The sequence below is a fragment of the Salvelinus fontinalis genome, chromosome 13, assembly GCF_029448725.1.
Source record: "Salvelinus fontinalis isolate EN_2023a chromosome 13, ASM2944872v1, whole genome shotgun sequence".
Lineage (NCBI taxonomy): Eukaryota > Metazoa > Chordata > Actinopteri > Salmoniformes > Salmonidae > Salvelinus > Salvelinus fontinalis.
The window spans coordinates 48,868,894-48,889,570 of record NC_074677.1 but is presented as its reverse complement, the minus strand read 5'-3'; the positions used below and the strand labels follow the sequence as shown (position 1 = coordinate 48,889,570).

Sequence of the window (20,677 nt, the reverse complement as noted above, 5' to 3'; positions counted from 1 at the left end):
TGTGTGTGAGTGATTTTGCTTTGTGGGCCACTACTGGGCTGTCTCCTCAATACAATGTGCTGTGTGTTTATGGCGAGGAATGTCATGTACTGCGGAGATGTGTGCTAATGGTAAGGTGTGTTATTACTGGGTCATATATTACTGTGTCCGCAGTGTGCTTGAGATGGTCAATGGACAATGGTCAATGTTGAAGAAAGAGAGAGAACCGCTGACAGACAGTTAATCATGAGAAGAGTTACCCAGTAAGGCATGTATTCAATCAATCTGAAATTGATTGAATACCCAGCCAGATCAACCGTGATACAAGTCAGTACTGACGATTGAGAAACATGGATGAACGTCTAATTCTGACGTGAGACTGTGAGAGCTGGCAGCATCGAGAATACTAGACAATGCATCTAAGTGCATTGTTGAATGACGTAAAGCCAGTGTAAAGTGTCTGAAGTAGTGTATCTGTCAGCCACATCATGTAGGCCTACATGTCAACCCTTGTGACTGTACGAGCCAACCAATACCGTGGGAGACCTTCATTTGTAAAGAAGAAGAAAAAAATATATCTTACCTTCAGACGCCCAAATAATGGTCCAATGGGAGAGCATGAAAAAACAAGAAACAAATGAAAGAAAAGTGTTAAAAACATAACAGGTTTAAATGCTGTGTCCCATTTGCATTTAATTTGCATTTAACATGCTTACAAGAAGAATGACCTATAGCAGAATGGTGTTAAGCATTTTATGGACATCTCCTCTTTCAGAACACTTAAAGCAGCTACATCTCTACTAATGGTAATAAAGCTGCTATGAAGTAACAAAATGCATGTATTCATACTCTCGCCAAAGGAATATGAGTGCATTCTCTCCATGGGCCTAAAAGCTGTAGGCTGTGCCACTAGTGTCACTTTCTCTGTGCTCACTTTACACAGAGGCTGGTTTTGAGTGACACATAGCCTTTCTTGGCTGGAACATTTTCTTCATTATGTACTTGAATGGTGCCATTATGACCCTGGGGTGACCTTCAAATGTGGTCCCGTGTGGCTCAGTTGGTAGAGCATGGCGCTTGCAACGCCAGGGTTGTGGGTTCAATTCCCACGGGGGGACCAGGATGAATATGTATGAACTTTCCAATTTGTAAGTCGCTCTGGATAAGAGCGTCTGCTAAATGTAAAATGTAAAAATGGCCATTTTCGCATCTGGGCGAAACGTTCAACTCTGGGTGACTCTGCTGGAGACCAGAGTGAATAAGTTTGCCCACGGTTGTCAAAGACAATAGACATGTACAGAAATATCACCAGCAAGATTTTCCTGAAAAATAATTGGCCTTCACACAATTAGATATTAAAGATCTATTCCACAGTTAGATATTAAAGATGTATTCCACAGTTTGATAGTAAAGATGTATTCCACAGTTACATATTAAAGATGTATTCCACAATTTGATATTAAAGATGAATTCCACAGTTACATATTAAAGATGTATTCCACAGTTAGATATTAAAGATGTATTCCACAGTTAGCTTACTTGATAAAGTTTCTTATGTTTTCACGGCAGAACAAATACTCAGGCATAAGTTTGACAATTACTCCTGCCTGATATGAATTCAACAAAGGTTAAAACAATCTACATTTCAAATAACACGGTCCATCTCCAGAATGAGCCTTGAACCTCTTCTGATACAAGGTGAGTGTGAAAACAGGTGATATGGAATGCCAGGATGACTAACCCAGGTGTCACTTCAGTGGTCAAATTACGCAAACAGCCAAGGTCAAGGGGAATGAAATATGTTTCTATACTATTTTCGTTGAACTTTGACCTCCCCTCCACCACCACCAGCCAAAGGGCTTGGATGAATGAGTTCTAGTATGGATCATCACACACAGCAAGCAAGCAGACCTAACAAATATAAACGTCTTCTCTCCCTCATCCCACCACTGCTCTACGCCAGAGTGACACTTTAAATTTGAAAAATGTTCCATTACCATAGTTGAATATTTTGATTCACTCTCAATAGCTTCACTGGTTTCATCTGGGCTCTTCCTTAGTGTTAAATCAGCAGGCAGTGTGCTGTCATTGTAAGATCTGACAAACTTGAAGTCACTGGTGCGTGAGCCCGTTGTCAGGTATGCGTCATAATTATAAGAACTACGGAGAGTTCCAGCTCCATCCACCTCTGCATAGTTGGGAGGGAAATACGCGCTGGGAATGGCGACTGCTCCATCAAACAACATTCTAGGCTTTCTACTGCGGCAGAACCTCACGGCCAGGATGAGAATAATGAAAGTCAGGAAAAAGGTGGAGACAGAGACCAGTGCAATGATCAAATAGGAAGTAAGTTTGGAACTATCCTCATAAGTCATGTCTTTCAGTTCTGGAACTTCAGCCAAGTTATCTGATATGAGTAAATATACATCACAGGTTGTAGAGAGAGAGGGCTGTCCGTTATCTTTCACTGATATAACAAGGTTTTGCTTCATACTGTCAGATTCAGAAATGTCCCGCTGTGCCCTGATCTCTCCACTGTGGAGACCAATAGTGAAAAGTCCCGGATCAGTCGATTTCAAGATCTGATATGAAAGCCAAGCGTTTTGTCCAGAGTCAGCATCCACAGCTATCACCTTGGAAACCAGGGACCCCGCTAGAGCAGCTTTGGGGACCATTTCAGTCATCAAGGAGTTCCCTGCTGGAGCAGGGTATAATATCTGGGGAGAGTTATCATTCTCATCTGTTATGAAGACACTCACTGTCACGTTACTGCTGAGTGGAGGAGAACCATTGTCTCTGGCTACAACGTGGACTTTGAAGCTCCTAAACTGCTCATAATCAAATGCTCTCACAGCATTGATCACACCCGTGTCTCCGTTGATGGATAAACATGAGGACACCGGAACACCGTTGATCTCACTGGACAATAGAGAATAGACCACCGTGCCGTTCTGTCTCCAGTCTGGGTCTCTGGCAGTAACAGAACACATAGAGGAGCCAGGCTTGTTATTTTCAGTCACATAGGAACTGTAGGATTGTTCTTCAAACACAGGTGGGTTGTCATTCACATCTGATACAGATACATGAATAGTCTTTGAGGACGATAAAGGTGGAGACCCCTCGTCAGTGGCAGTGATAGTTATGTTATAATCTGAAATTATCTCACGGTCTAGTTCACTAGTTGTTACCAGAGAATAGTAGTTTTTGATTGAGGGGTTTAGTTTGAAAGGAACATTTTGTTGAATGGAGACGCGGACCTGTCTATTTCCCTCCGAGTCTTTATCCTGTACATTAATAATCCCCACCTCTGTGCCAGGTAACACGTTCTCAGGGATGGGATTTTTTAAAGATTTTAGGAATATCACAGGTACATTGTCATTTACATCTGTAATTTCGACAATTACTTTTGTGTTGGAAACCAACCCTGATCCGTCTTGCGCCTGGATACGCATTTCATAATATGTTTCCGCTTCAAAATCTATTGGTCCGATGACTTTAATTTTTCCAGTCTTCTTTTCAACGGAAAAAAGCCTCGCTGCTTTATCAGATATTCGACTGAAATCGTAGCTCACTTCCCCATTGTGTCCCTCGTCAGCATCCGTGGCACTAACTGTAGCTACTACGGTATCGAAAGGAGAATTTTCTGGTAGACTGACCTTATAGGCGTCCTGACTAAACACTGGAATATTATCATTAGAATCCAACACAGTAACGTGTATAACTACAGTACCAGATCTCTGCGGAGTCCCACCATCAACCGCAGTAAGTAACAATGTCACCTCCTGCTGTTGTTCTCGATCTAATTCATTCTCCAAAACTAACTCGCCATATTTCCCACCGTCTCCATTTGTATGAACAGCCAAAACAAAATGGTCATTCCTCTCCAGCGTATAGCTTTGAACTGCATTTAATCCAATGTCTGCGTCATGGGCTTCGTTTAAGGGAAAACGTTGCCCTTTCACAGCCGACTCTACTATCTCTAATTGTATGCGTTCACTTGGAAATCGAGGTGAATTATCATTTATATCCTGGATTTGAACAGTAACACGGTGCAACTCTAAAGGATTTTCAAGCACCAGCTCGTATTTCAAAGCGCATGAAACCCTTGGGCCGCACAGCTCTTCTCTGTCTATTGTTTCAGCGACAATCAAATCCGCCGAGTCAGCATTGATATCACAGTAGCGTCGACTGCTGCCGTCCAACTCTAACCTAGCGTCACGAGCCGACAATCTCTTAGCATCCAGACCCAGATCCTTGGCTATATTTCCGATCAAAGATCCACGTTTCATCTCCTCCGGAATAGAGTAGTTTATGTCTCCATGGCTAGGGTGCAGTTTGTACAGAGAAAGCAGTGTCACACAGAGTATTGAGAGCGAGAACCCGTTGTGTCCCATCTTCGACATATGCCTTGAAGACAGAGATAATTCACAGAATAGGCCAGTTGTTCGTGATGGATAATTATTTAAACGGTTGGCTAAACGAAGAGAAAAGAAGCATTGCATACATGCAGATTCTCCTGCGATGTTATGTGACGCAGTTGGGTGTTTTCTTTCTTTTAAATATTACAGTTGTGGGAGGAGAGATACGTATATTAGTTCAAGGTTGGTATATAGCGACACACTGAGTATTTATTTCAACACTGCATTTACTGACAACAACAAAAACGTCCCAAAAAAGGTGTGGAGTTGGGGCGCAGGGAGCTTAGAAACCCATTTCTCAATGTTTGACAATTGATGAAACAATCGATAGCCTACACTTCATAAGCGTTATATTATAGTGAACTATCAAAGTGAGAGTTAGCCTGCTATCATTAGATCCGCTATAGGACTATAGAAGATTTCTAGAGAAGTTGGTAAATATCACGAAAAAATCCAAACACAGCAGCAGGGTGCTGAAGCAAACAAACGTGATACTAAATCAGATCTATATGTACTGTATGGTCTTAGGTGAATCCTTATGTTATAAACGTCTGTATGCTCTGGTTTTAAAACAGAATAAGATTCGTTTTTTTAAGAAACACTACATTCCACCTTGAATTAAATGTAAAATAAATACACATCTAATGAAATAATGATTTCAAACGGTAAAAATCCCTGATGATGTGCCTTAGAAAAACATAAGACCAGAAATAAGTTTAACTACAGATAGCTTTAGTCATTCCGTTGCAGAAGCCTGCAGAATGGTGATCGCTATCCACAATAGTGGTGCTGAAACACCAACGACCTCGAAAGGGCGAACGGCTGTCATATGATCTCTTAAATGCTATGTAGACACCACAGAAAAGAAAGAAAACCATTGTTGGCTAATATTTAGAGCCTTTGGCTACCCATTCAAGTTTCACTATGTCCAGAAATGATTTAGGAGTGATACACTGATTTTCATGGACATAGTACTTATAAGAGTGAGGAGCAAAATCAATGATGGCACAAAGCAAACAAACTGAAACAATTGAAATGTATCGAATTAAATAGGCTACGCCGAGCCAACCGAACTCACATTTAAATATGATAAATCAATAAATGATATCAGGCCACTGTTATCTTACCTCATTACAATTTTCTGCATTGTTCAGAGTAATTATACTTTCGCTAATAGGCTCAACTGGATTCTTCAGTGTAACATCAGCAGGCAGCGTGCTGTCATTGTAAGATCTCACAAACTTGAAGTCACTGGTGCGTGAGCCCGTTGTCAGGTATGCGTCATAATTGTAAGAACTACGCAGAGTTCCAGCTCCATCCACCTCTGCATAGTTGGGAGGGAAATACGTGCTGGGAATGGCGACTGCTCCATCAAACAACATTCTAGGCTTTCTTCTGCGGCAGAACCTCACGGCCAGGATGAGAATAATGAAAGTCAGGAAAAAGGTGGAGACAGAGACCAGTGCAATGATCAAATATGAAGTTAGTTTGGAACTATCCTCATAAGCCATGTCTTTCAGTTCTGGAACTTCAGCCAAGTTATCTGATATGAGTAAATATACATCACAGGTTGTAGAGAGAGAGGGCTGTCCGTTATCTTTCACTGATATAACAAGGTTCTGCTTCATACTGTCAGATTCAGAAATGTCCCGCTGGGCCCTGATCTCTCCACTGTGGAGACCAATAGTGAAAAGTCCCGGATCAATCGATTTCACGATGTGATATGAAAGCCACGCGTTTTGTCCAGAGTCAGCATCCACAGCTATCACCTTGGAAACCAGTGACCCCTCCATAGCAGCTTTTGGGACCATCTCAGTCATCAAGGAGTTCCCTGCTGGAGCAGGGTATAATATCTGGGGAGAGTTATCATTCTCATCTGTTATGAAGACACTCACTGTCACGTTACTGCTGAGTGGAGGAGAACCATTGTCTCTGGCTACAACGTGGACTTTGAAGCTCCTAAACTGTTCATAATCAAATGATCTCACTGCGTGGATCACCCCCGTGTCTCCGTTGATGGATACAAATGAGGACACCGGAACACCATTGATACCACTAGACAATAGAGAATAGACCACTGTGCCGTTCTGTCTCCAGTCTGGGTCTCTGGCAGTAACAGAACACATAGAGGAGCCAGGCTTGTTATTTTCAGTCACATAGGTGCTGTAGGATTGTTCTTCAAACACAGGTGGGTTGTCATTCACGTCTGATACAGATAAATTAATAGTCTTTGAGGAGGATAAGGGTGGAGACCCCTCGTCAGTGGCAGTGATAGTTATGTTATAATCTGATATTATCTCACGGTCTAATTCACCTGTTGTTACCAGAGAATAGTAGTTTTTGATTGAAGGGTTAAGTTTGAATGGGACATTTTGTTGAATGGAGCATCGTACCTGTCTATTTCCCTCCGAGTCTTTATCCTGTACTTGAATTATGCCCACCTCTGTACCAAGAAACACGTTCTCAGGGATGGGATTGCTAAGTGATTTGATGAATATTAATGGTGCATTGTCATTTATATCGGTTATATCTATGATTACTTTTGTGTTAGAAGCTAAACCTGACCCATCTTTGGCTTGGACGCGCATTTCATAATCTTTCCTCTCTTCAAAGTCCACAGGTCCGACGACTCTGATTACACCAGTCCCTTTGTCTATAGAAAAAATCGATGATGCCTTATCAGATATACTACTGAAGTCAAACGTCACTTCCCCATTTGCACCCTTATCTGCATCAGTGGCGCTGACAGTTACCACTACAGAATGTAAAGGGGGATTTTCTGTCAGACTGACTCTATAAACGTCTTGGCTAAACACTGGAATATTATCGTTAGCATCCAACACAGTGACGTGTATAACTACAGTACCAGATCTCCGTGGAGCCCCACCATCAACAGCCGTAAGTAACAACGTCACCTCCTCTTGCTTTTCTCGATCCAGCTCTTTTTCTAACACCAACTCACTGTATTTCCCACCATCTCTATTTGTATGAACGGCCAAAACAAAATGTTCATTCCTGTCGAGCGTATAGCTTTGCACCGTGTTTAATCCTATGTCCGAATCATGGGCTTCGTCTAAGGGAAAACGCTCCCCTTTATCAGCCGATTCCCTTATTTCTAGATGAATGCGTTCATTGGGGAAACGAGGTGAATTGTCATTTACGTCTTGAATTTGCACAGTAATACGATGCAGCTCCAGAGGGTTTTCAAGCACAAGCTCATATTTTAATGCACAAGTAACCTTCGAACCACACAGCTCCTCTCTATCTATTCTTTCCGTCACAATAAGGTTGCCAGCCGCGAGGTTGATGTCACAATAACGTTGACTGATGTCATCCATATCCAACCGAGCTTTGCGATTAGAGAATCTCTTCGCATCCAGTCCGAGATCTTTGGCTATATTTCCAATGACAAATCCGCGCTTCGCTTCCTCAGGTGCAGAGTAGCTCATGTCTCCATACGTGTTACGAGGGAGAACAAGAAAGAAAACCGAGGAGAGAACGAAGGTAGAGACCGATAATCTTGCATCCATCATCATCAACGTGGGAGCGATCCTATCCTTAAGATGGTGATTTCCAGAATACGTTATTCCATTAAAGAAATGTAGTCCAAGTTCCGATATTCTCTCCAAGCAAGGATATGTTGAAACTAGTCAATGCTTTGTTTTTTCCCCACTGCAGAAACAAATCTCCTCCCTGTATATGTTAATCTACTGCGTGGGGACACAAGTGTGCATTCAGCCAGAGAAGGTGAACAGCGACACATTGAGTATTTTCACAAAAACTGCAGTAACACTACAAAGTTACTGAATATACATTGAACAAGATATTTCCAATATCTTACTGTAAAAATATGCGTCTTAAATTTTGCCAAACTGGCCATGCCTACAAGTCAGCCAGAACAAATCACCAGTTTTCCATCAGTCAACACCATTTTGGTTTGAGCCTTAACTCTCTATGGTTGGCGCAAAAGATACGTGCGCTATAGCGTCGGTAATGTTTCAGAACTGGACAGCGACCATACTTTAAGGATTTGGCAATAGAGTATCCGAGATGAGGGTAACCTTTTCAGTCATTGAATAATATGCCATGTGTATATTATATTAGTGTATTATTTCGGTTGTTTTGGGTGAATTTTAAAATATAAATGACCAAAGGCTTGATAATTGAAAACTGCTTTTCATTAATGCGATTTTATACATGTAAAAATATAGGCCTAAATAACATAGCCTCTCATGATATCCTAAACTACATTGACATTTAATTGAATTTTCCTCACTTGCTTTTGAATGATAGATTGTGCATAAGAGATTAATAATTTAGTGCTGCAAATTGCTATCCAATAAACGTCATAAATATGTTCACTTAAAATAGCAGCAGGCTATTTGACCTAGCATAGGCCTATATAATTACAGACGGATCACTTCAAATAGTTGACATAGTAGCCTATTCTGCGTTTAAAATAAAATAAAACGGAGCCCTTCAAATCTTGTAAACGTGTATCCTGCATTAGAAATTCATCAGATAAGTCTGGAGATATGGCACCAAGCTCTGGCATAAGACACTTCGCAAAAAAAACGTAGGAGGGATGTAGCCGGTTTATTCTGCTTGGAATACACATATTACCAGTGACGCCTCCTGAAATCAGTAAATTTAAACACGTCGCAATGTCTGATAACAAAACAACACAGTGATCACATTCAAACATCTGACAGACTTGTGGTCATCTCAATACACATAAAAGGTCAATCAATACTAAAAAATACGATTCTAATCTCACCTCAGTATTCCTCGCGACGTCAGGAGTGAATACACTTTCTCCCAAAAACTCAATTTGACTCTTCCTCAGTGTAAGCTCAGCAGGCAGGGTGCTGTCATTGTAAGATCTCACAAACTTGAAGTCACTGGTGCGTGAGCCCGTTGTCAGGTATGCGTCATAATTGTAAGAACTGCGCAGAGTTCCAGCTCCATCCACTTCTGCATAGTTGGGAGGGAAATACGCGCTGGGAATGGCGACTGCTCCATCAAACAACATTCTAGGCTTTCTACTGCGGCAGAACCTCACGGCCAGGATGAGAATAATGAATGTCAGGAAAAAGGTGGAGACAGAGACTAGACCAATGATCAAATAGGAAGTAAGTTTGGAACTATCCTCATAAGCCATGTCTTTCATTTCTGGAACTTCAGCCAAGTTATCTGATATGAGTAAATATACATCACAGGTTGTAGAGAGAGAGGGCTGTCCGTTATCTTTCACTGATATAACAAGGTTTTGCTTCATACTGTCAGACTCAGAAATGTCCCGCTGTGCGCTGATCTCTCCACTGTGGAGACCAATAGTGAAAAGTCCCGGATCAGTTGATTTCACGATCTGATATGACAGCCACGCGTTTTGTCCAGAGTCAGCATCCACAGCTATCACCTTGGAAACCAGGGACCCCGCCAGAGCAGCTTTGGGGACCATCTCAGTCATCAAGGAGTTCCCTGCTGGAGCAGGGTATAATATCTGGGGAGAGTTATCATTCTCATCTGTTATGAAGACACTCACAGTCACGTTACTGCTGAGTGGAGGAGAACCATTGTCTCTGGCTACAACGTGGACTTTGAAGCTCCTAAACTGCTCATAATCAAATGCTCTCACAGCATGGATCACCCCCGTGTCTCCGTTAATGGATAAAAATGAGGACACCGGAACACCATTGACACCACTAGGCAATAGAGAATAGACCACCGTACCGTTCTGTCTCCAGTCTGGGTCTCTGGCAGTAACAGAACACATAGAGGAGCCAGGCTTGTTATTTTCAGTCACATAGGAACTGTAGGATGGTTCCTCAAATGCAGGTGGGTTGTCATTCACGTCTGATACAGATAAATTAATGATCTTTGAGGAGGATAAAGGTGGAGACCCCTCGTCAGTGGCAGTGATAGTTATGTTATAATCTGATATTATCTCACGGTCTAATTCACTCGTTGTTACCAGAGAATAATAGTTTTTAATAGAAGGGTTAAGTTTGAAAGGAACATTTTGTTGAATGGTACAGCGGACTTGTCTATTTCCCTCCGAGTCTTTATCCTGTACATTAATGATGCCCACCTCTGTACCAGGTAACACGTCCTCTGGGATGGGATTGCTTAGAGATTTGATCAATATTATTGGTGCATTATCATTTACATCTGTGATTTCTATAATAACTTTACAATTTGAGGCTGACCCTAAACCATCTTTTGCCTGCACGCTCATTTCATAATATATTTCCTCTTCGAAATCAATAGGGCCGATCACTTTTATTTCTCCGGTTGTCTTGTTAATCAAAAACAGCTTCCCTGCTTTGTTACTTATACGACCAAGTTCATAGGTCACATCGCCATTAGGTCCCTCGTCTGCATCAATAGCAGTCACTGTACTTACTACGGTACCTAATGGAGAATTCTCAGGTAGGCTGACCTTATAGACGTTCTGAGTAAACACTGGAATATTGTCGTTAGCATCCAACACTGTAACGTGTATAACTACAGTACCAGATCTCTGTGGAGTCCCACCGTCAACCGCAGTAAGTAACAATGTCACCTCCTGCTGTTGTTCTCGATCTAATTCCTTCTCTACAACTAACTCGCCGTATTTCCCACCATCTGGGTTTGTATGAACAGCCAAAACAAAATAGTCGTTTTTTTCGAGTGAATATTTTTGAACTGCATTATGTCCTATATCCGCATCATGAGCTTCGCTAAGAAGGAAACGTGTTCCTTTAACCGCAGACTCGCGGATTTCTAAATTAATTTGAGTGTTAGAAAATGTTGGGGAGTTATCATTTATATCTTGGACTTGCACATTAATACGATGTAATTCCAGAGGTTTTTCCAGCACAAGCTCGTATTTTAAAGAACAAGAAACCTTCGGTCCACACAGCTCCTCCCTGTCTATTGTTTCAGCCACAATTATATCTCCGGTATTCACATTAATGTCACAGTAACCTTGACGACTGCCATCCATATCCAAACGAGCCTTGCGAGATGAAAATCTTATCGCATCCAGACCGAGGTCCTTGGCTATATTCCCGATCACAGATCCGCTTTTCATCTCCTCTGGAATAGAATAGCTCATATCGCCATGGCTCTGTCGCACCATGAAGACGAGGAAAACCAAACGGAACGTCGAAACAGACAATGATAATCCGATGTACTCCATCTTCTCAAATGACACAAGTAGTCCAACTACAAATCGTGGTAAAGATATTGTTCAGCCCTCAAAATGAAACATTTGCTCCGTTAAGGTGTGGAATAGCCGACGATACACGCTAAGCCTCTGTCTAATCGAGACGATGGTTTGTCACGCTGACCAAAGCAGGCCTATATCTCTTCCTTTTCTATGCATGGACTGGGGAAGAGATGTGCCTGTCGGCCAATATATAGTGAACAGCGACACTTAGAGTATGTCAATGAAAACTACAAAAAATTGCATTCAAATAAACCTCATGAATCCATAAGCCACCACGACATTCAGGATATACTTTTTCCCTAGAAGGTGAGAATGTGAATGCGCGGAAGTAGCATACAATGCGGTAAATGTTATTTTTCAGTTTCAAACATAGCATCCAAAATAATTCTAGGTTAATTTAAGTATTGGTCGGAAACCAATACTTGCAGGTTGCAGCTTTGCCTGTTTCACTGAGAAACAGGCTTCTCAGTTGCGCTGTCTATCGGCGTGGTGCTGAAACAGTGCTAGCGTAGCTTCATCAGAATTGGAAGGTGATGTGATTTGTATTTTCAGCGTGTGAATATATTCATTTAAGTCCTGCAGGCTACAGTGGAATGAACAGTGAAAGGGAATATAATAAAGGTATTGGCCAACTTAAATTTAGCAGAAGCAGAACAACTCTGGTACAGGCTATGCAGATGTAGGATCTTCATGTGATTTAGCAGAACAACTCAGGTACAGGCTATGCAGATGTAGCATCTTCATTTGATCACCAATGCAGGAAATGTAAAACGTGTAGTGTATTTGAGGTTTAAAAAGGCTTCTGAAGTTTGTCATTTCCACTGTAACATTTCAGATTTGATTTTCACCTAGAAAAATGACCATTAGTTATAACCCACATAATAATTCATATTTCCTATTGCTGCATCAAACATGTTAAGATCCTGTATCTGTAGGAAAATATGCCACTTTGATAATATTCAGTATTATATATTGATAATATTTCAGTGGAAGTGGTATCAAATTGCGTGAGCAATTTCTCTGCATGTAACAGTAGGCTACAGGCGTAATAGAAGACACATATTTTCATTTTGTAGTCCACTTATCCAAGATACAATAGAACTGCCTAGAGGTCGCCAATGACAAATAATACATACATTCAAAACAATAGAAGAACTGTAGCTGCATACACTTCAGATGACTTCATGTTGCGCTGTACTCTCTCATACTAGAAGAGCATACTAATGCTGTGTTGCTGACTTTAATATACAACCTGCTATTAAAACAGAGCGTTGGGCCTTTCACGTTAGGAAGTTTGCTATTGCCAAGAAGCAAATTAGTCCTATTTCGTTTCAAAGCCACGTAGGACAAACCATCCTCATAAAATGCAGAATAAAGGCATTGGTTACCTCAGAGTCTCCTGCAGTGTTGAGCGTGATGATACTCCCTTCTAATAATGTATCTGGACATCTTGTCAGTGTCTGATCAGCAGGCAGCGTGCTGTCATTGTAAGATCTGACAAACTTAAATTCACTGGTGCGTGAGCCCGTTGTCAGGTATGCGTCATAATTGTAAGAACTGCGCAGAGTTCCAGCTCCATCCACCTCTGCATAGTTGGGAGGGAAATACGCGCTGGGAATGGCGACTGCTCCATCAAACAACATTCTAGGCTTTCTACTGCGGCAGAACCTCACGGTCAGGATGAGAATAATGAAAGTCAGGAAAAAGGTGGAGACAGAGACCAGACCAATGATCAAATAGGAAGTTAGTTTGGAACTATCCTCATAAGCCATGTCTTTCATTTCTGGAACTTCAGCCAAGTTATCTGATATGAGTAAATATACATCACAGGTTGTAGAGAGAGAGGGCTGTCCGTTATCTTTCACTGATATAACAAGGTTCTGCTTCATACTGTCAGATTCAGAAATGTCCCGCTGTGCCCTGATCTCTCCACTGTGGAGACCAATAGTGAAAAGTCCCGGATCAGTTGATTTCACGATGTGATATGAAAGCCACGCGTTTTGTCCAGAGTCAGCATCCACAGCTATCACCTTGGAAACCAGTGACCCCGCCATAGCAGCTTTGGGGACCATCTCAGTCATCAAGGAGTTCCCTGCTGGAGCAGGGTATAATATCTGGGGAGAGTTATCATTCTCATCTGTTATGAAGACACTCACTGTCACGTTACTGTTGAGTGGAGGAGAACCATTATCTCTGGCTACAACGTGGAATTTGAAGTTCCCGAACTGTTCATAATCAAATGCTCTCGCAGCATGGATCACCCCTGTGTCTCCGTTAATTGATAAAAACGAGGACACCGGAACACCGTTGATCTCACTCGGCAATAGAGAATAGACCACTGTGCCGTTCTGTCTCCAGTCTGGGTCTCTGGCAGTAACAGAACACATAGAGGAGCCAGGCTTGTTATTTTCAGTCACATAGGCGCTGTAGGATTGCTCCTCAAATGCAGGTGGGTTGTCATTCACGTCTGATACAGATAAATGAATAGTCTTTGAGGCTGATAAAGGTGGAGTCCCCTCGTCAGTGGCAGTGATAGTTACGTTATAACCTAATATTATCTCACGATCTAGTTCAACTGTTGTGACCAGAGAATAATAGTTTTTAATAGAAGGGTTAAGTTTGAAAGGAACATTTTGTTGAATGGAGCAGCGGACCTGTCTATTTCCCTCCGAGTCTTTATCCTGTACATTAATAATCCCCACCTCTGTGCCAGGTAACACATTCTCAGGGATGGGATTGGTCAAAGATTTAAGAGATATTACCGGGGCATTGTCATTTACATCTGTAATCTCGATGACAACGTTGGCAAAGGACGTCAACCCCAAGCTATCCTGGGCCTGTATGCTAATTTCATAAACGGACTCCTTTTCGAAGTCTATCTGTCCAGATAAACTAATGTCACCCGTTTTAGGGTCAAGAGAAAATAATTCATTCAATTCAACAGAAATTGGACCAAATACATACATCACTTCACCATTTTGTCCCTCGTCAACGTCTGTGGCGCTTACGGTCACTACAACAGTACCCAGGGGTGCATTTTCAGGTATTCTGACCTTATAGATGTTCTGGCTAAATGTTGGGACATTATCATTAGCATCCAGCACAGTAACGTGTATAACTACAGTACCAGATCTCTGTGGAGTCCCACCATCAACAGCAGAAAGTAACAACGTCACCTCCTGCTGTTGTTCTCGATCTAACTCTTTTTCTAACTTTAACTCCCCATACTTTCCCCCACCAGGTTTTGTATTAACGGCCAGACTAAAATGGTCGTTCCTTTGTAGTGTGTAGCTTTGAACAGCGTTCAGTCCTACATCTGCATCATGAGCCTGATGGACCGCAAATCGAGCGCCTTTAACGGCTGACTCTCTGATCTCAAACGTAATGCGATCGTTCGCGAATTGTGGTGAATTGTCATTAATATCTTGTATCTGAAGAACGACGCGGTGCAATTCTAAAGGATTCTCGAGCACCATTTCATATTTCAATACACACGAAACCCTTCTGCCACAGAGCTGCTCCCTGTCCATTCTCTCAGCAACAATCAGGTCGCCAGTGCTCAGGTTAATGTCACAATAGAATGTGTTGCTACCATCCATTTCTAGGCGAGCTTTACGAACATACAGTCCTTTTTTATCCAGTCCGAGATCGTTGGCTATATTCCCAATCACAGATCCGCGTTTCATCTCCTCCGGAAAATAATAGGTCACTTCTCCATAGCTGGTGCGCAGCAGGAAAAGAAACAAAGCCAGGCCGAACATCGATGCAGAGAACGAGAATCCCCTGTATTCCATTTCCAGAGACCAACGTTTATTCCAATAGTATGGTGATCAAACAATATATTTTCAGTTGGAAAAAATGAAATAATTGACGTGTTATGTTCTACCAAGTGATGGGGTCTTTCGCTAGCCTACACTGTATTCAAATTAGTCTCCCCCTTTCCTTATAGCCCATAGCAGGATATGGATTCTGGAGATATGGCTTTAGCTGGTGAATTGCGACACATGGAGTACTTTTCCATAACTGCAATCCCAAGTAGGCCTACAAAAATTAGAGAATAAAACTTTTACGGAGAGTTTCCAAATGATAATATTTGTTCGTTTAGTAAAAGAAAGATGCAAGCACACACTGAAAGTCTCTAGGAAATAAGCCCACGTGTCCCTACTTACATCAGCTGCCCACAATTGATTCTCAAATAACGAAAGTTACATTCACCGTAACAACTCATCCAATGTCAAAACACTTGATTCACTTCTCACATAAAATGCACACAAAAATAAAAACTACTTTATCTGAAATAACAAATAGTCCACTATCACATAATTCACTGGTATTCACAACTCAACTTCATATCACACATATAAATACTAATGCAGTGGCACTGTCCACATCAAGGTGAAGAAACGTATTCTCTTGAAACTTACGTAGGCCTAGCAACTGAAGTAGGTTACTAGATCACAGAAAGAAGGCTACAGTCTAGCAATGCTAAGCAATAAGTAGGCTACACAATATTTATGAATGTTATTAAGTGAAAGGATTTCCCAGCATGCTAAAAACCCATGGTAAGGAGGTGGTAAAGACATAGGGAGCAAAAAGAATGTACTTATTTAGTACTGTAACAAATTAAGTGCTGAATCTACTTTTAAAAATTAGGTCAACAAGATGACACTTAATTTAATATTATTAGTAGATGTAACTTCCTATGTTTTTATGTAGATGTTTTAAATAAATTGTTTGGATTTACACAAATAAAGTATGTCCAGGGAATTAATAATAGCCATAAAAATGTGTTGTATTTCCTGATATTATTATTAAATATGAGTTGATGTCAAACAAATATTTAGTAAAACGCAACATATAGTATTAGTGTTTCAAAAAAATGTAATGTTAAACATTGTTTAATGTATTTGATAATTTGCCATTTTAACCCACTTTGACAGGCATTGTTTGATCTCAATGCTCAACTCACAAGCAGTAGCTGGAGGTAGAAATGCAAGTATTGTTTGATGATGAATTTTCCTCTGTCATAAAAATGTTGCATTACCCACAATCCTCTAAAAACCGGCAAGTTGCTGCAAGAACTTAAAATTATTCAATTAAGAGAAATATAATTCTTCTTAAAATGTACTCAAATTTATTAAAATGTATAAATTAGATCACTCGATTTTCTCTCTTTGGTAATCCTAATAATATACATATTATTTTAAAATTTACAAATCATTGAAATTACTTGAACTCTTTTTTTACTAAGTATATGTTTTTTTTTGTAGATTTCAATTCACCCCAGTAGATTTTTTTTACAGTGTACCGATCTCAAAATCCAAAACAGAGAAGATCTACTGTAAATATAACTCCACAACATCTGAGTCTTCCACTTCACCATGTCACCAGCTGTTTTTATTTTTAAATAGACAAGTCAGTTATGAACAAATTCTTATTTACAATGGCGGCCTACCCCAGCCAAACCCTAACCCGGACGACTCTGGGCCAATTGTGGGCCGCTCTACGGGACTCCCAATCACGGCCGGTTGTGATACAGCCTGTAATCGAACCAGGGTCTGTAGTGACACCTCTACCACTGAGATGCAGTGCCTTAGACCGCTGCACCATTCGGGAGCCCTGTAGGCCTAATGCCAAGCATAAAATCTCAATATGCAAGTAAACGGGAATGTACTCATTCAGTACCGATCTCAAAACCCAAAGTAGAGAAGATCTAGTGTAAAGGCAACTCTCCGACATCTGAGTCGTCGACTTAACAATGTCATCAGCTGTAGGCCTAATGCCAAAAGCTCAGTGTAAATAATGTTGTGTCAACCAGAACTAGCAATAGAAGTTCAGATGAAAACATATAGCTACGGTCACTCGTGTCGTAAGACTTCATGACCTTATCCAAATCTGTCACAGGTCACTGAATCAACATTGTTCTGGAACATATTAAAGCTTTTTGTAAACTATTACTTTTCGGCATGCATGCTTTATATCTCACCTCAGACTCTCCCGCATCGTTAAGAGTGATTATACTTTCTCCCAAAAACTCGATTTGACTCCTCTTAAGTGTAAGATCAGCAGGCAGGGTGTTGTCATTGTAAGATCTCACAAACTTGAAGTCACTGGTGCGTGAGCCCGTTGTCAGGTATGCATCATAATTGTAAGAACTGCGCAGAGTTCCAGCTCCATCCACCTCTGCATAGTTGGGAGGAAAATACGCGCTGGGAATGGCGACTGCTCCATCAAAAGTCATGTGAGGCTTTCTACTGCGGCAGAACCTCACGGCCAGGATGAGAATAATGAAAGTCAGGAAAAAGGTGGAGACAGAGACCAGACCAATGATCAAATAGGAAGTAAGCTTGGAACTATCTTCATAAGTCATGTCTTTCAGTTCTGGAACTTCAGCCAAGTTGTCTGATATGAGTAAATAAACATCACAGGTTGTAGAGAGAGAGGGCTGTCCGTTATCTTTCACTGATATAACAAGGTTTTGCTTCATACTGTCAGATTCAGAAATGTCCCGCTGGGCCCTGATCTCTCCACTGTGGAGACCAATAGTGAAAAGTCCCGGATCAGTCGATTTCACGATCTGATATGACAGCCAAGCGTTTTGTCCAGAGTCAGCATCCACAGCTATCACCTTGGAAACCAGGGACCCCGCCATAGCAGCTTTGGGGACCATCTCAGTCATCAAGGAGTTCCCTGCTGGAGCAGGGTATAATATCTGGGGAGAGTTATCATTCTCATCTGTTATGAAGACACTCACAGTCACGTTACTGCTGAGTGGAGGAGAACCATTGTCTCTGGCTACAACGTGGACTTTGAAGCTCCTAAACTGCTCATAATCAAATGATCTCACAGCATGGATCACCCCCGTGTCTCCGTTAATGGATAAAAATGAGGACACCGGAACACCATTGACACCACTAGGCAATAGAGAATAGACCACTGTGCCGTTCTGTCTCCAGTCTGGGTCTCTGGCAGTAACAGAACACATAGAGAAGCCAGGCTTGTTATTTTCAGTCACATAGGAACTGTAGGATTGTTCTTCAAACGCAGGAGGATTGTCATTCATGTCTGACACAGATAAATGAAAAGTCTTTGAGGAGGATAAAGGTGGAGTCCCCTCGTCAGTGGCAGTAATAGTTATGTTATAATCTGATATTATCTCACGGTCTAGTTCACCTGTGGTTACCAGAGAAAAGTAGTTTTTGATTGAGGGGTTTAATTTGAATGGAACATTTTGTTGAATGGAGCAGCGGACTTGTCTATTTCCCTCCGAATCTTTATCCTGTACATTAATGATGCCCACCTCTGTACCAGGTAACACATCCTCAAGGATGGGATTTTTAAGAGATTTGATAAATATTATTGGTGCATTATCATTCACATCTTTAATATCAACAACTATGTTGACAAATGACGTCAACCCTGAATTGTCTTTGGCTTGAATACTTAATTCATAAATTGACTCCTTTTCGTAATCCATAAATCCAGCAATGTTAATTTCACCCGTTTTGGGATTAAGGGAAAATAATTGATTCACTTCATCTGAGATGGAGCCAAATCCGTACGTCACCTCTCCATTTGCCCCCTCGTCTGCATCTGTTGCCGTCACAGTAACCACTAATGACCCTATTGGAGAATTTTCAGGTACACTGACCTTATAGACATTCTGGCTAAACACAGGTTTATTATCGTTAGCATCCAACACTGTGACGTGTATGATTACAGTACCAGATCTCGGTGGAGTCCCACCGTCAACGGCAGTAAGTAATAATGATACCTCCTGTTGTTTTTCTCGATCTAGTTCCGTCTCTAACACTAACTCGCCATACTTCCCCCCACCGGGAATGGTATGAACCGCCAAACTAAAATGGTCGTTCCTTTGTATTGTGTAGCTTTGAACGGAATTCTGTCCTATATCTGCATCATGAGCCTGGTTAACCGCAAACCGAGCCCCTTTAACGGCTGACTCTGTGATATCCAACTTTATCACATCTTCTTGGAATTGTGGAGCATTATCATTAATATCTTGTACCTGCAGAATTATGTTATGTAATTCTAAGGGATTCTCCAGAACCATCTCGTATTTTAGGTTGCATGAAATCCTCCTACCGCAAAGCTGTTCCCTGTCTACTATTTCAGCAACGATCAAATCACCAGTATTCAGATCGATTTCACAATGACGTTTGCTGCTACCATCAGCATCTAAGCGAGCTTTTCGATGTAAGATTCGTTTTGCATCCAGCCCCAGATCCTTGGCTATATTTCCGATCACAGATCCGCGTTTCAGCTCCTCCGGAACAGAATAGGTCACATCTCCATAGCTGGTACGCAGTAGGAAAATAAACCAAGCTAGGCAGTACATCAAGGCAGAGAATCCTTTGCATTCCATTTTCAGTTAATAAAACGTATTCCCGATGCAATGGTGTGGTAAATTATAGCGCTATCCAACCAAACGAACGTTCATAACGACTGAAAGCTAAATTCACTTGCTAATAAAATGTTAAGCACGCGACTTTCCTTACACTGAATATATGAGGTCTCCTCCCTGTAAATGACACAAATGGGTGGAGAGAAAGACTTGCAAGTTATTGCTGGTGAATAGCGACACTCCGTGTAGTTTCACAAAAACTGCAGGAACGCATGTTTAAGTCTCCAACCAACTGCATGAAGGAAAGGCTGACACGCATCCGAGAACAAAAACATGATTGGGTAAATTATGTTAAAAAATAAATGTTATCACATCATGTTAAAAAATACCTTTCTAAATTCATGTTTGTGAAAACAGAATTTTCAACGAACCTCTCGCCGTCCCAGCTGAGCGCCACTGAGTCAACAACATTTAATCGAATGAAATACTGTCTGGCCTGATAAACAACGTAAAGTAACCGCAACCTTCGAAATTTAAAGTCCACAATGTATTTCCAAATGTCATCGCTGGAAAAAAATATATACATTCAAAATGCACTAATTTTATCAAATATATCTCACGCCCTCCACTTGTTGCAATTTTAGTTTGTTGTGGGGAGACAAACTGAATGCCGAAAGGGGTGCTCTCCATGGTGCTGAAATT

The 20,677-nt window shown here is 41.3% G+C and overlaps 1 protein-coding gene across 21 annotated transcripts in view; it reads right to left on the bottom strand.

The window, feature by feature from the left end:
• LOC129868843 (protocadherin gamma-C5-like) overlaps positions 1-20,677 on the bottom strand; it is a 138,984-nt gene that overhangs the window by 65,545 nt on the left and 52,762 nt on the right. For 2 of the 21 annotated variants that reach the window (XM_055943141.1, XM_055943156.1), the window contains exon 1: positions 17,597-20,129. The exons of 11 other annotated variants lie outside the window; for them this stretch is intronic. In XM_055943141.1, coding sequence (XP_055799116.1) covers positions 17,597-19,996 — 2,400 coding nt within the window. In that variant the 5' untranslated portion in view covers positions 19,997-20,129. Of the gene's footprint in view, positions 1-1,976; positions 4,534-5,524; positions 8,122-9,174; positions 11,775-12,998; positions 15,543-17,596; positions 20,130-20,677 lie in introns of those variants that run through there. 8 more of the 21 variants (XM_055943139.1, XM_055943154.1, XM_055943138.1 and 5 more) reach the window with 8 other exon arrangements.